The sequence below is a fragment of the Choloepus didactylus genome, chromosome 14 (assembly GCF_015220235.1).
Source record: "Choloepus didactylus isolate mChoDid1 chromosome 14, mChoDid1.pri, whole genome shotgun sequence".
Taxonomy (NCBI): domain Eukaryota; kingdom Metazoa; phylum Chordata; class Mammalia; order Pilosa; family Megalonychidae; genus Choloepus; species Choloepus didactylus.
This window is the reverse complement of record NC_051320.1, coordinates 31,349,477-31,363,814: the sequence shown is the minus strand read 5'-3', so window position 1 is coordinate 31,363,814 and position 14,338 is coordinate 31,349,477. Positions and strand designations below refer to the sequence as shown.

At 39.3% G+C, this 14,338-nt stretch overlaps 1 protein-coding gene across 1 annotated transcript in view; it reads right to left on the bottom strand.

Annotated features, from left to right (window-relative positions):
* The window catches only part of CRISPLD1 (cysteine rich secretory protein LCCL domain containing 1), a 43,652-nt gene extending 29,584 nt beyond the window's left edge, over positions 1–14,068 (bottom strand). Inside the window, exons 1-2 of the mRNA XM_037802919.1 lie at positions 13,660–14,068; positions 12,386–12,705 (exon numbers count right to left, since the gene is read on the bottom strand). Coding sequence (XP_037658847.1) covers positions 12,386–12,643 — 258 coding nt within the window. The 5' untranslated portion in view covers positions 12,644–12,705; positions 13,660–14,068. The remainder of the gene's footprint in view (positions 1–12,385; positions 12,706–13,659) is intronic.
* Positions 14,069–14,338: the final 270 nt, after the last annotated feature.

The following is a 14,338-nucleotide window of genomic DNA, read 5'->3' as shown; positions in this document are numbered from 1 at the left end:
TTTAAACAACTAAGATGATGATCAAGAAAATACGGTCTTTGGTAGCCTTTATTTGAAAATTTGAGGAAAGAATGTTGTGCTAAATAGTCTTCATTTGTCCCACACAGCCATTTTTGGCCCCTTGCTACTGTGCACTAAGTCCCAAAAGACTAAAGTCTACATACTGTTACCCCAGGCTCTCTTGCCCTCTGGCCTCTGGAGGACTTGGCCAATGGCAGACATGGACAGGAAGTAAGAGGGTCGGAACTGAATTTAAGTATGCACTGGCCCCTCACTCATCCCTGCTACGTGCTCCCAGCTCACCATCATGTCGACGGTGTCCTCTCAGGCAGCTACTTCCAAGTCCAGCCCTCACAGGCTCAGACACCACCATTCAGGCCTGGGCTCCACACCATCCCTTGATGCTTGCTTTAAGGCTGTCTACTACAACTCTGCAGAGAGACCCATCATTAAACTCTTGTTACTGTAGCATTTGTTTCCTGCTGAGACTCTAATTAAAAGATCTAACCCACAGAATTCGTATTTTCAAACTGCCTAACATATTACTGGCACATACTAGATCTTAATAAATGTTTTCTTCCCCAGTTCCTCTAAGAATCTGTTTAATCTGTTGTGATTAACATCGACTTTCTGTTTTGTTTTGTTTTGTTTTTGCATTTGGAGCACTGCTGATATTCATGTGACCAAGGAAAAAATTGACACCCAAAATTTGGAGTGAATAAAAAAAAGATGATCATCACCACCTAAAGTTTCAATAACAGGGTAATTTTCTTAGAATTCAAATCTAATACAATATTAATTTAAAAACAAAATTTAGAATAAGTTTTTCCTAGCTTTGCTTTGAATCTATGGGCAATTAACTCTTTAACTTAAGACCTTTTTAATATTCAATTTCCAAGCTGACATATTCACCAAAGCCTCTAATCACTCCTGAGGTTTAAGTGACACCAGTATACATAAATACGGGTAAACACAAAGTTAGGAAGCACTGTCATAACTGTTTTGCCTATAAAAGTCAAACTAATACTGCCCAAATTACCTCAGATGAAATGTTAATTGGTAGACGGAAAGGAAAAGTGAAAGGTCAGTGTGTGAATAGCTTCTTACTCTGTAACCATCCTGCTAGCGCTGTGCTGCCGAAGTCTGTGATGATTCACACCTGATAGGACAAGATCCTTTGCATCATTTGGGAAAACAAACCCTTAAACATCTCAACATGGAAGTTTGGATCAGTTCACATGAGATCGTGACTGCCACGTCCTCCTTCCTAATCAAGTGTGCACAGATTTTCATACCAATACCTGTCTGCAAAGGCTCCAGGCAGACATTCAAGGAGAGTCGTTACCACACAATGTCTATAACCTCTCCCAAATCCTTTAAGATTTACATTGAGCTTATAATAAATTAATTTGTACTACTTACCATATGGTGATTTACATCTTGAAAATAGTTGCGCCACAAGAGCTTACTATTCTGATTTTGTATTTCCTGCAAGATCCCAACACTACATTCCCAGAGGGTCTGGCCAAGCCCCCTCCGTGGGACAGATGTCAGCAACCCAGCGCAACTCAGGAAAGCCACTGAAATGCAGTGCTAATTCAGCCACCTGCCATGCTCACCAAAGAATGATTTCACCCTAACCTAAAAGCTACTGTACTTAAAACACGTACTTAAAAACATGGACGTAAAATACTTTACTGAAAAGAATGCTCTTGTAATTTTCCAAATAATAGCATTATTTGGAAATAATAACATTATTTGGAAATAATATTATTTGGAAATAATAACATGTCAAAATGGAATTAATCAGGTCCTTTTTCATTCTGCTTATGTTAAACTGTTGAAAATCTAGTTCCTTTTTCAATTTTTCATTCATTTACTCATTTTTTTTTCCCTTTCAAATAGCATAAATTGAACTTAGAGCATTTGTTAGCCACTCAGCTGGGGGATGTGCTAAAATGTAGTCCTTGTCCCTGAAGGGTTTTAAGGCAAGAGAGAGTATGAGAGAGAGAGAAGCATAAATTAACAGCGGCAGAGGCTTGTGAACTAGGGGAGGCGGAGGAGGACATCTAATTCAGTATGCAAAGGTTTAGACAAAAAGAGATTATGCTTTAGGTGATTCTTGAAGGAAGAGTAGAAATTTATTAGAGAGAAAACAAGAAGGGCATTCTAGAATCTGCAAAGGAGGGCAGGTTTGGCAAGATTCGTTCAGTGTCCAAACACTCAAGGCATATGCATCACGGCACGCACGTCCGAATGAAATGGTGCTGCACTTTATTTGTGCAGTTTGTACTCATGTTATTCACAGCGTTCTTGATTTAAGAAACCTCTCAGTCATTAATTTCCAAACAGTAGTTCTGATGTTCTTACTCCGTCTTCATTAAGAACCCCCCCCTTTCCAATACCTTTTTTTTTTTTTTTTTAATCATTTTGGTTTCCCTTCGCTGGACAACATCTGATCTTGCTATAATGTGAGTGCATTAGTCATTCATTCAGTATATCAGAATGGGTTTGCCATACCACATGCAAGCATAAGGTATAGTTTTACGTTTTACTGCCAGCATCTTTACTGTGGATATCCACTATTTCAGTGGTTACTTTCTATTGTTTGAATTGCAACAATACCACACAGGCATAGTCTATAAATAACAACTTCCGTATTCATTCCTGTGTCTCATCTAATAGCTCATCATCCTATTTAGTTGCTCCTCAACCCCCAGCCCCACCCCCCCATACTTGCCCACTTTGACTGAAATACTATATCCTCCCTTCTCATTCATTTGGTCTGTCAAATGCTTTTGAGATTTCACTTTCCACACCCCCCCTCCACCAGATTAGACTGATTTAAACTTTGTCCCTGGAGAATCTTACTGTTCAAACTTCTACATCTTTTTGGTTTCTAAGTACTTCTTACAAAGGAGCTTCTGTTTTCATGCATCAAAGTTATAGTTGTTACCTTACAAAAAGGGAGCAGGTGAGTGTGATAGTTGGGGAAGTGAAAAAGAAAGAATCTGAATTCTAGAGTCAATTTTCCATGTCTGACTTTAGACCTTGCTTCCTCCAGCAAACCTAAAGCCTTTTATTCAAAGTGGAGGCCCCAGACTAGCAGCTACCCCCTTACCCGGGAGCTTGTTGGGAATGCAGAATTGGGGGACCCACCCCAGAACTTCTGAATCAGAATCCATATTTTAACAAGATCCCCAGGGGATTGATGCGCACATCAATGTTTGAGAGGCCCTGGACTAAATAAAGCACCCAAAGTCAAACCTAGCAGCTCTTTCATGAGAAATACTTGCTATCCTTAATTTTCTGGTGACTTTTCAAAATATCCTTCAATTAAAAACCTAAAATATAGAGAATACATAGCCATCTAAATGGATTGTGTCCATCTTCATATTTTGCCTATGAGGCTGATGAGCTGCCAATATAGGAAACTGTGGTGTTTTCTGCAATATTTTCTTAGTAGTTGACTTGATTATGGATTCTGTTAACCAAAAAAAAAAAAAAAAAAAATAGTGATAATAATCTAATAATAATAATAATAGTAGTAAGGTTCAACAGATTTATAGTTCAGGTTCTCATCCTTGGCCAGTTTATGACCCACTAACCCATGTCACATATTTGGGGTAGGACTTCCATAATTTAATTTTGAGTTCTAATTCAACTATCTGTATTTAGCATTTGGTTTGCAATTTGAATCAAAAACACACTTTTATCTGTAATTGTTCTGTTAGCTAATAAGTGATTATTTTAAAAAGAGAACTAACATGTCTGTGATCATCATTGTCTCATTTCCAAAAGTTTCTCTGTGCATACTCTCCACGGACAATTACTCTTATCAAGGTCACCAATGACTTCCATGTTAGAAAAACCAGAGTTGACTTTCCTTCATCTTAGCCTCTCAGTGATTTTGACAAGAGTTGACTTCTCCCTCGTTGAATCATCTTGTACTGGCTTCTGGGACATCCATCTATCCCGTCTTTCCCTCTAACTTCACTCACCACTTGTTCTCAGCTTCCTTTGCTGACTTTTCCTTTCTGCTTTACCTCTAAATATTGCTGTGCCCCAAGGTTCAATCCAAGGCATTCAACTCTTAAAATCTTCTCCTTGGATGATGTTGTTCAGTCAGTTCAGTTAATCACATTTATATATCGATTTTTGATAGATAGATAGAGAGATAAATAAACAAATGAATCCATTAAAATCTTCTCCTTGGATGATGTTGTTCAGTCAGTTCAGATAATCGCATCTATATATCAATTATTTCCACATTTTTATCTCAGGTCCCAACTCTCCAATGACCATTAAACTCAATTGAGGATGGCATGGCATCAAAAACGAAGTTTGGCCAAAAAGGAACTCTTGATTCACCCTCACCTCCAACCTGTTTCTCCTCTTGGTTCAGCAATTGCTTCAACTATTCACCAAGGTGCCTCAGTAAAAATCTAAGAACCTCCCAGATTCCTTGTTATCCTTTACCCTTCAAGTCCATCAGCAAGGACAGTCAGCAATGCCATCAAAACCCACCCTGAAACTACCCACTTCTCTCCATCTTTACCACCGTCACCTTAGTACAAATCACCATCATCTTACCCAGAATAAAGCAATGGCTTCCTGACTCTTTCTCTGCTTTCAGCCTTGCACCCCTCCTGCAGAGCATTCTCCACAAGGTAGTCAAAGTAATTTTATGGAGCTGTAAATCATACCATATCAATTCCTTGTGAAAAATTTTCCAATGGCTTTCCATCACATTCAGAATAAAATCCAAATTTTTCCTCACTTTATAAGGTCCCAAAGGACCTGGCCCATGCTTACATGCCCACCTTATTTTCTAACACTTTCTCCACAGCTGAATGAAATGCAGCCACACTGACATTCTTGGTGATCCCCGAAAACCCCAATGGTATCCCTTCTGGCTGGAATGACAGGTTTCTGTATCCCTAGTTCAGTTCTCAGCTGAAAAGCCACCAACTCCCAGAAGCCTTTTTCAACTACAATTAGATCCACTTCTGTAATTCTCTATCATTTCACTCTACTTGTGTGCATTAACTTGTCGCACTTGTTATACACTAATGTATTCCTCAGCATACAAAACAGTATCCGGCACATAACTGCTCAACCAATAATTTGTTGAATTAATAGATACATTTTCCTAATATACAAATTTATCAATGACAATAGGTTATCATCTTGATTAATGACAAAAGCTTCTCCACAGCTTCTTAAAATTATGAAAGCAACAAATATTTAGAAAAATATTGAAATGTTTAGACACTTAGACATGCTTACTGAACAATACTTTTACCAGACAATTCATTATCACCTGAATTTTCACATTTTCCTTTTCATCAGCCATATTTACAAGTTTTTATATTTATATTACAGATATTTTATATATATAATGGCTTCTTGCAAGTTTTACAAACATCAAGCTTTCATTTTATTGAATTAGTGAGTCATTAAAAATATAAGAATTTAAAATACTTTTAAAATTGTATACAATGATCAGGTTGAATAAATTCCTGAAAGAAATATGTGCAACAACAAACAAAGCCTGGACAATAGCAAAGAAGGAATGTTCCTAAAATAAAGGTCATTCTTCACTGTGATGAAATGATTATAAATTAACATCTTCAGTTTTAATAAAGGCGTTCAGTAAAAGTTACTGCAAACTAAAATCACGTAAGTAAATCGCATTTTCCTATTAACTGTCGTTATAAAATTTTAGATACATTCCCTAATGGAATTATTGCTTCTAAAACTAAGTTGAAAACATTTAGTTAGGAAATAGTTAGGATTGCAGATACCACCTGGCACATGGTAGATGGTATATGTTTGATGAACAAGTGAATGAATAAGCATGCTGATTTCTACCATCCCATTCTTTCTTCAGCAGCTCCAGTCAGGCTTTCACCACTATGACTCCATCTAAACTGTTCCATCAGATCACCAGTGGCCTCCATGTTGTTAAATTTAGTGTTCTCCTCTCAGTCCTTATTTTATTTGAGCTTTATAAGTAGCATTTGACAGTTGATTATCCTTTTGCCTAGAAAAACTTTTTTCACTTGGCTTCCTAATTCTCCATTCTCTTTGCTGATTCCCCTCACCTTCTCTTCCTCTACACTTTAAAGTGCATCAAGGGCTCATTTAGACATTTTCTGTTCTCTATTTCCATTCCCTTGGTGATCTCATATCTCCTCAAAGCTTTAAATACCACCTCAATGCTGATGAATCAAAAATTTATATTCCATATTGGACCTCACGTATCTGTTATACGTCTAACTGCATAATTGAAAAAGCCCTTTGAATATCTAAGCTATATCTCAAATAAATATCTCCAAAATTGAGCTCCAACTTTTTCCTACCAAAAGTGACCTTTCCACATTCTTTCCCTTCTCAGGAAATGGCAACTCCAATAGTTGCTGTGTCTCAGGCAAAAACCTTGGAGCCACACTTCACAGCAAAATGTGGTGCTACCTCCAAATGAAATGAAATCCCAATGATATAACCCCCAATAGTGCAACTGGTGATTACTGGACAGGAACTGGACCACTGTCCTTTCCTGCTCTTCATGTTAAAATTCTTATCTTCTATTGGTTATGGAGGAAGTGAGGAAGTAAAACGGGTTTTGGGAAGGGAGGGCAGACCAGGAGGGAAAAGAGTAGGTATAGAGATTGGGTTCCCAACTCCTCTAACAGATGCCATGTAACCAGGTGACTTCTGGAATCTCTGCAACCATTCTGGAAGTCCCTGTAAGTTAAAGGACCCAGAATCCTCCCCATTGATATTTAAACCAGCATGGACAACTGCCACCCTTTGCCTGAATGGATTTAAATCTTGGAGCAGATGCAGGAAGTCCCAGCCTACTGGCTGCCTGGCTGGCCAAGTCAATTTCATTAGCCTTGCAAAAAAGCTCCCTTGAATTTTTCAAGATTCATGTTAGTTACAAAGGGATTTTAGCGTATATTCACATTTTTGCCACTTCTCATCACCTTCCCTGCTACCACCCATCCTAGCTGCCATCTACAGGGGTTTGGATTATTGCAGGAGCCTTGGCTCCTTGCTTATGCCCTTGCCCCATCTCCCACCACCTAAAGTATATTTTCAACAAAGCCAGAATGCTCCTGATTAAATGCAAGTAAGATCATGCTCTGTTCAAATGCCTCAAATGCCTTCTCATAACTAACTAAAAGTGAGAATCAGCCCACCCCCACCAATGAACTCTCTAGCCTCATTTCCTACTGCAATGCCCCACACTCACAGGCCCCTTGCTGAATCTAGAGGGTCAGGGCATTCACTCCTACTCCATGCAAGGAAGAGTGGTGGCTGTGTCTACAGCAGGGCCCTGGGTAGTGCCAGGCATACGGTAAACTCCCAATAGCTGTTGAATGAAGGAATTAATAGAAACAATTTCAAAATGTTATGGTATTTTTTTTTTTGGCCCTAGATATATGCCTTACATTTCAGGAGGAATCTTTAATCTCCCAGAACTCCGGGGTAAATTATTAAGTCCAATAGAACTCATCTGTAATGCCCCACTTTCCCGTAGGAATTGCCATCTATGGTGCCATTTCCAAAAAGAAAAATGTATTAATTTTAAAGTGTCTATTTCTAAAATAAAAAAAACAACTAGCATCTATTCAAATTTAAGGTTTTATAAAATTTAAAATTCTGTAGACCAAGATACTTAACAAAACATAGTTTTGCGTATCTAAACAGTATTATTAAAGTGGAAACACTTTAGGAAAATGAAATAAGCTATTTTAAATTTAGAATAAAGAAACTTCAATAATTTTAAATAATGATGACATTCTTTGAACCAAGGAAGAGATTTCATGTACTTTTCAATGCAAGCACTTTATATTGTAAATCAATAAAAGATGAAAATATTTCATTTCTGAAAATTATAAAGCAACCAGTACATAGTAAGAAACCTACTGTTTTAGGAATCAAGAGTTGCAATAAAATTCCATTGTAATGGAATTCCTGAAGCTTTTAGCAGGATTAAGAAAGGTGTAAACAATGAGCTTTGGGTAAAAGAATTATGAGTCCATTGTTTCTTTATCTGCATTTATTTGGGAAGACATAGTCACTGATAGCACATAATGTCAGAAAATATGGAAAAAGAGCAATTCACAAGCTAAAAATTACTTTTGCAGGCTTGGACTCAGACTACAGTCAGTCAGAAATAGAGGATATACCTAGATCCCAGAATAGCATCACCCTTTTCAGCTAACTAGATTTTCCCATGTCTCTTTTCTGGAATTAACTGCTGTACTGAAGCACAAAAGGAAAAAAACCAACTGGTTTCCTATCTTAAGCATAGCCTTTGTAAGAATGTCAGTGATAAACTGAAACCAACCCGCTGTTTCCATCAACATGCACCACAGAATGAAAGTACCACTGGCTGTTAGGCTTAAAGCCTCCGGTTGCCCGGCAAAAGGAGAGGTACTCAGGAGCATTTGTTCTATGCTTGGAAAAGTGCTGTTCTAAAGCTCTGCTCATTTTCTCACCCATACATGAGGTGCATGGGTAGGCAGGCACAGCCACCAACCCTCCCAACAGGGTGTTTGTCAACAGTTTTCTAAAAGACATGGAAACAGTTAAAATCATATAATTTATATATTATAATTGGCCTATGTGTCCTTTTGAGGTCAAGTGCCCTACTTGCTAGTGTACATTCTGACATATACATTGTATCACAGTAAAATACTTTGGATTTCCGTCCATCTTTGTTTTCAGAGGCTCTGTGATAAAATTATGTAACAACGGCAAATACCATAAATTCACCTTACTGTTTGAATTTCAGAACATTTGAACATCTTTCCTATTACATCAGCAACTCTATATTGCAGGACAATTGTTAGCAACCCATGAATGTATTTAAAAGGTAGAAAAAATATTCTGAATTACTTGAAGCATTTATGTCTTCCTTTCTAGTGTTTCCAATTTCTTATGTCAAACTCTCCTGTATTGGCGATGTCGCACCTCCTGCAACACCTATTATTTTAATTTCTCTTTCTTACTTGTCCTCCATATTTCTCATGCAAACCTGTCTCTTCCTCCATTCAGCACATATTTATTGAGCATTCAACAATATTCAACCAACAAATATCAACTGATCACCTCTTCCATGGTGCACAGGCAGGAGGAGGCACAACCTTTAAGAACTCTGAACAGAGATTCAAATATGCACAAGGGAGATGAGAGACCCAGGGCAGCCTGGGGACTAGACATGCCATCTTTTATACGCTCATCAGGGTGGGATGAGCTTAACTTACTAGCAGCAGGAAGTCAACACATGTTTAGTACAATTAGTGACCACTGCAAATTTGTTTGGGGGGAGAGTATGTCCAACTTTATTGAATGTCTTATCCAATTACAATCTGTGAGGTTTATATCCTACACTGATTTTGCCAATGAGAAGACCAATGCCCAGAAGGGCTGACTGTCAGAGCTCACATCTGTCAGCGGCAGAGACAAAACGTGGATCTGCTGCTACCTAGGACCAAAACCAGTATTTTTTTCCTCTAAAATCCATTGCCTCTTCAGCAACAGAGTCATTTGATGGCCCAGAAGTCCCAGTTTCTCAGCCTACCCTATATTAAAATGCAATCTCCCTCCTTAGAATTACTGGTTTCATACAAGCAATAACTCATTTCTCCCCTTCCTAAGTCTGCCACAGGTTTTGCGTTTTTATCAACTTAATTTGCTTCCAGTTCCCAACAACCAGCCTGCCAATTCCTGCAACCCTGCGTTTATCTGTCCCACTTCCTCTAATTGGAATATACCCTCCACTCTTTCCCACAATTCATGGTCCTGACAGCCTTCGAGGAACAACTTAATCTCATCTTCTCCAAGAACTCCCATTGACTAATTTTCACAACTAGGAGTATTCCATTATTCTGTGCTCCCTGGCATTATTTATAGACTTGAACAAAGAATCATGAATCTTTGCTTACTTGAAAATTTTCAGATGTGTCTATTCTTTCTTCTCAATCAGGCTGTATGGTGTTTAAGGGAAGATATGGCTTTGAAGAATCGATTTTTAGCCCTATTCATTAAATGAAGAAAGAGTAGGGGTAGGGATATATTAATAAATGCAGATGTGGTCTGGCTGCCATATGTTCAAGGGCAAAGAGTAGACTAAGCACCAAATGTGAAATAAGGTAATCAGTTATGCAAACTTTTAATTTTATGACATATAGAGTATAAGTGGCCAAAAGTAGTGGTATTTATCACAGGACACTGCAAATTTTACAGTAAACAGCCTTAGCCAGTTTTTAATTTTGTTTTCTCAGAATAAATATACTTTAAATAACTATTTGAATAAATTGTGTTTTTATAAGGTTGATTAATATCTGTACTTACATTGTTATATAATACATAAATCAACTGTATTTCAAATAAAATAGAACTATTGTACTTTTAGGCTTTCCCTCAACGTGTATTCTATAAAATGTATTCCAGGATTACAGTTGGGCAATGAACTCCTCTGCAGTCCAGTTAATGTCCAAGACACAGTTCCAGTGCTAATAGTATCTAAGGGCAACACAACATAAACCCTGGCTGGTTTCTGAATCTACATTTCAAGGATAGAATGAAACCAGTGAAACTAAAAAGAAACTCATATAAACACCCCAGACCAGACATCATACAATAGGCAGTTATTTTCTTTGGAAGTCAGACATGAAAATGAATAACAGAACTGTTTTCATTATTTCCATATTACTTAAAACACACACAAATATTCTCAGATTTCTTTCTTGTGGATGTGAACTCCCAAATTTTTCCTTATTTTAAATTAAAAGCAACTGAATACCTTCATGCATGGACTAAGCACACAGTGCACCAGTTGGAAAGGTTCCATAATTGGCTCTTTCTGTTGGAAGGCTCACAGATGAGGAGCTCATAGAATTTTGCACTTTAGAAAACTAGTCTTTTCACAAAAAGCAGAAATGTAAGCCATTACAGATGTGACATACTTCACACAGAGTTTTGAAAGAGCTACTGCCTTCCTTAGATATTCTATTTAAACAAAATGAGGAGACATGAAATTAGTTATATGCCATAATAATGTTTACTGAGACCTTAAAATGTGCCTGTTAATGAGCTACAACTTTACATAGGTTATCCCATAACAACCCTATGAGGTTAAGTAGAGACGAAGAAACTGAAGTAGAGAGAAATTAATACGTTGGCCAAAATCAGACAGCTAATGCCTGTCTCTATCAGGATTTAAACCTAGACAACCTGATTCCTGGGCCCCAACACTTAAACATTGATAAGTTCTCTTGACTGCTTCCTACTTTCTTTAAGGTAAAATATTTCGCCAGGAAAAATTACAATAATATAATGCCACATTCTGTAATGGGTGATATCAACTTTAGAACTTCCAAGCTACATGAATGTCACCCAAATGAAGACTACCCATCACAACTAATGTAAATGCAAAAAAAAAAAAAAAAAAAAAAGATAAACAAGAATACACTAAAATTAACAGCACCCTGCAATGCATCCAAAGAACAAACGTCATTCCCAATGTTCATTAAATAAACTTTGCTATCACCAATGATTATTTATTATTTCAAGCGCATTCCTAATTCATGCAAGGAATATAATGGATTCTTGAAAAATTTTCTAAGTATTTAGGGTATTAACTAGTATATTGGTGGATTACAATGCTAATGATCTTTAAAAAGTAATTTTGTTTCCCAAACTTGCTAATTTACTCTAAGAGTAAATGTAAGGTTATTATAAGCAGGACTATATGTTTTTATTTGATCCTTTGCCAGGCTAATTTTCATACTTTGAAGCTCACAAATAATAAATTCATTTTGAAAAGTCATTGCCATAGCATTATTTAATAGTAAGTAACCACAAAAACATACTCTTTACAATGTATCGGTTACATATTTTTAAGAAACAAAGGTCCATTAGAAACATAGATATCAGCAATCCAGAAAGCTTCTTCAAATTATTAGTCCTTGAATTTTTCAGACACCCCCTCCCCCCCAATTCATGTCAAGTTTCCATCAGTTAGGAATTAGGAAGCAATTGTTCCATTAAGTCATCTAAAATCAAATCCATCAGGTATTCACCATTTCCATTATAGCAATCTTCCAGGAGGACCAGAATTTAGAGCACTTACCAGGAAAATTACATCTAAACATATGTAATTCTACACTGAGATTCAAAGAGCTCTTAGAAATGAGGAAATACTAACAAATGAATATCTAGAAGAATAAAAAAATGAATATCTAGAAGAAGATTCCTCCAATTTCATTAAAGACAATTAAAGAAGAGCGCGAGGGCATTTAATTGTAATGGTTGAAAGCGTCAATGAATACTTCTTTGCAACATTCCACTCGAAAAATTTCCTTACCATGTACTCCATATTAGAAGCTGTTGGATACACCTGACTTCGTAATTTATTATGAAGGTCCAGGATACTCTGCATGTCATTGTCAGTGATGGCCCTTTTTCCTCTTTGCTTGGCCGTCCACCACTCACCATCCTCGTCCACGTACTTCTCCAAAAGTTTTTCCAGCGAAGTGGCATTAGGAACCACCATGGCTGGGATTGCTCTAGCCACAAGGAGCACTGCGGTTACTCTGAGCCACTCCGGGGCGGCACACTTCATAATGAATGACCTCAGGATTTCCCCACGATAGTCTCCAAGACAGGCTCTTCCACGCCTCTTGGCTACAACAACACGCAATGTGATTAAGATGAAAATACCAGCAGATACTAGTTTTCTAATAACAAAAGTCAAACAATAGTTAGAAAGGAAGTGTGCCTGCTTGATCTCCTGTCTGTCATATCAGCAAATGACCACCCCCTTTTTGAATTAACTCATCTCCAACCCTATTGTTTGTTCCAGAGAGCTCTTCCCAATGCATTGTTTCCACAAATAGACCACTATATTTTACAAGATAATATGCATGAGACTAAAAATAAATGGTAGAAACAGAGCAAAAGCCTGAAAATAATTTCTGAATTACAAGGGTTTAAATGGCTATGTATTATATACAGCCTGCAAAGGGCGTTATCTACCTAGAATGTTTTCTAGCAATAAAGACTTTTCGTTCATGTTTCTATCAGTGTTTAAGGCATCCTTTCATTCCAGGGTCCCATCTGGGGTTGGAAGGAACCACGCAATTCTGAAAGTGAAGATGGACGTTTTAAAGCAACAAAATGCTATTCACCCATACGTCCGGGGACATATCTGGAGGGCCCAGTGAACACTGCGAACGAACGGTTCGGGTCACTAGGAAGTCTCCTCTTACCCAGGGGCAGTTCATGAACTCCATCATTTCCTGGCAAGTTTGTGCCTAACCTGTGGTCCGCACCCGAGAAAGCCAGCAGTTCACCAGCAACTTCAGAGCTTTCCCTCCCCTCCACCGCAGGGGCACACTATACACTTAGCCCACATGGAAAGCTTGCGACGGAGGGAGGAGGTGAAACCCACAAAGTCACTTACAAGAACAAGCTCCCGCAAATCTCCATCGCCGCTGCTTTCCAAGTAGCCCACCTATCCTTTGGGTCTGATGATTCTCTCCAAGCTGGCTTTTTTGAAAGTAGGGTTTAAAAAGGAAAAGGTCGATAAAAAAAAGTGGGGCCCTAACACTCGGCAATGCGTTTCAGAAATGCCCTTACCTCTCCAGTGTGAAGTTCGCTCTGAGCGCTGGGCACAAGACGGCCGGCCTCGCGCAGCCGCCACACACCACTGCAATCCCGGAGCCCGGGTTCGGGAAGAACCCGGGCGACGCGCTTCCTTGGGTGCAGAGGGCGCTGACTGCAGGGGGACGAGTTTCTGCTCCGTGGCTACTTTCAGACCAAGCAGTGGCAGGCAAAGCTCTCCAAAAGTTAGCCCCTGGAGTTGGGGCGGCAAGCGAGCTGCCTAGTTAGCTTGCTAAGGTGCGCGCCGCAGCGTCTCTGAGCATTATCTGCCGGAGCAAGGGGCGGGGAGACCAGCGCTGCTCGCGGCGAAGACCCGCGGCGGCCTCGCGCTCCTGCGGGGTGCAGCTCGATGCAGGAGCGCTTCCGCGGCTCCAGGCGCGAGCGGGCATTTATTGCTGTCTTTGCGCGCGCGTACGTGACGTGAGCGCCCCCCCCATCCCCCGCCTCGCCGACCCCCACCTCCACCCAGCTCCGGCCGGATACCCGCCGGGGGAGCTAGCAGAGCCCTCCGCGCTGCTCCCCGGGCCCTGCGCGGCCGGGACGCTGGGCCTTTGTGGGCGTTTTGGGTTGCAGAGATGGGGGCGTGGAAGGTCTGGACCCTGTGGGAGGTGTATGCAAGGAGGGCCCCTCACACCTCCCCGGCTTTCAGAGATCT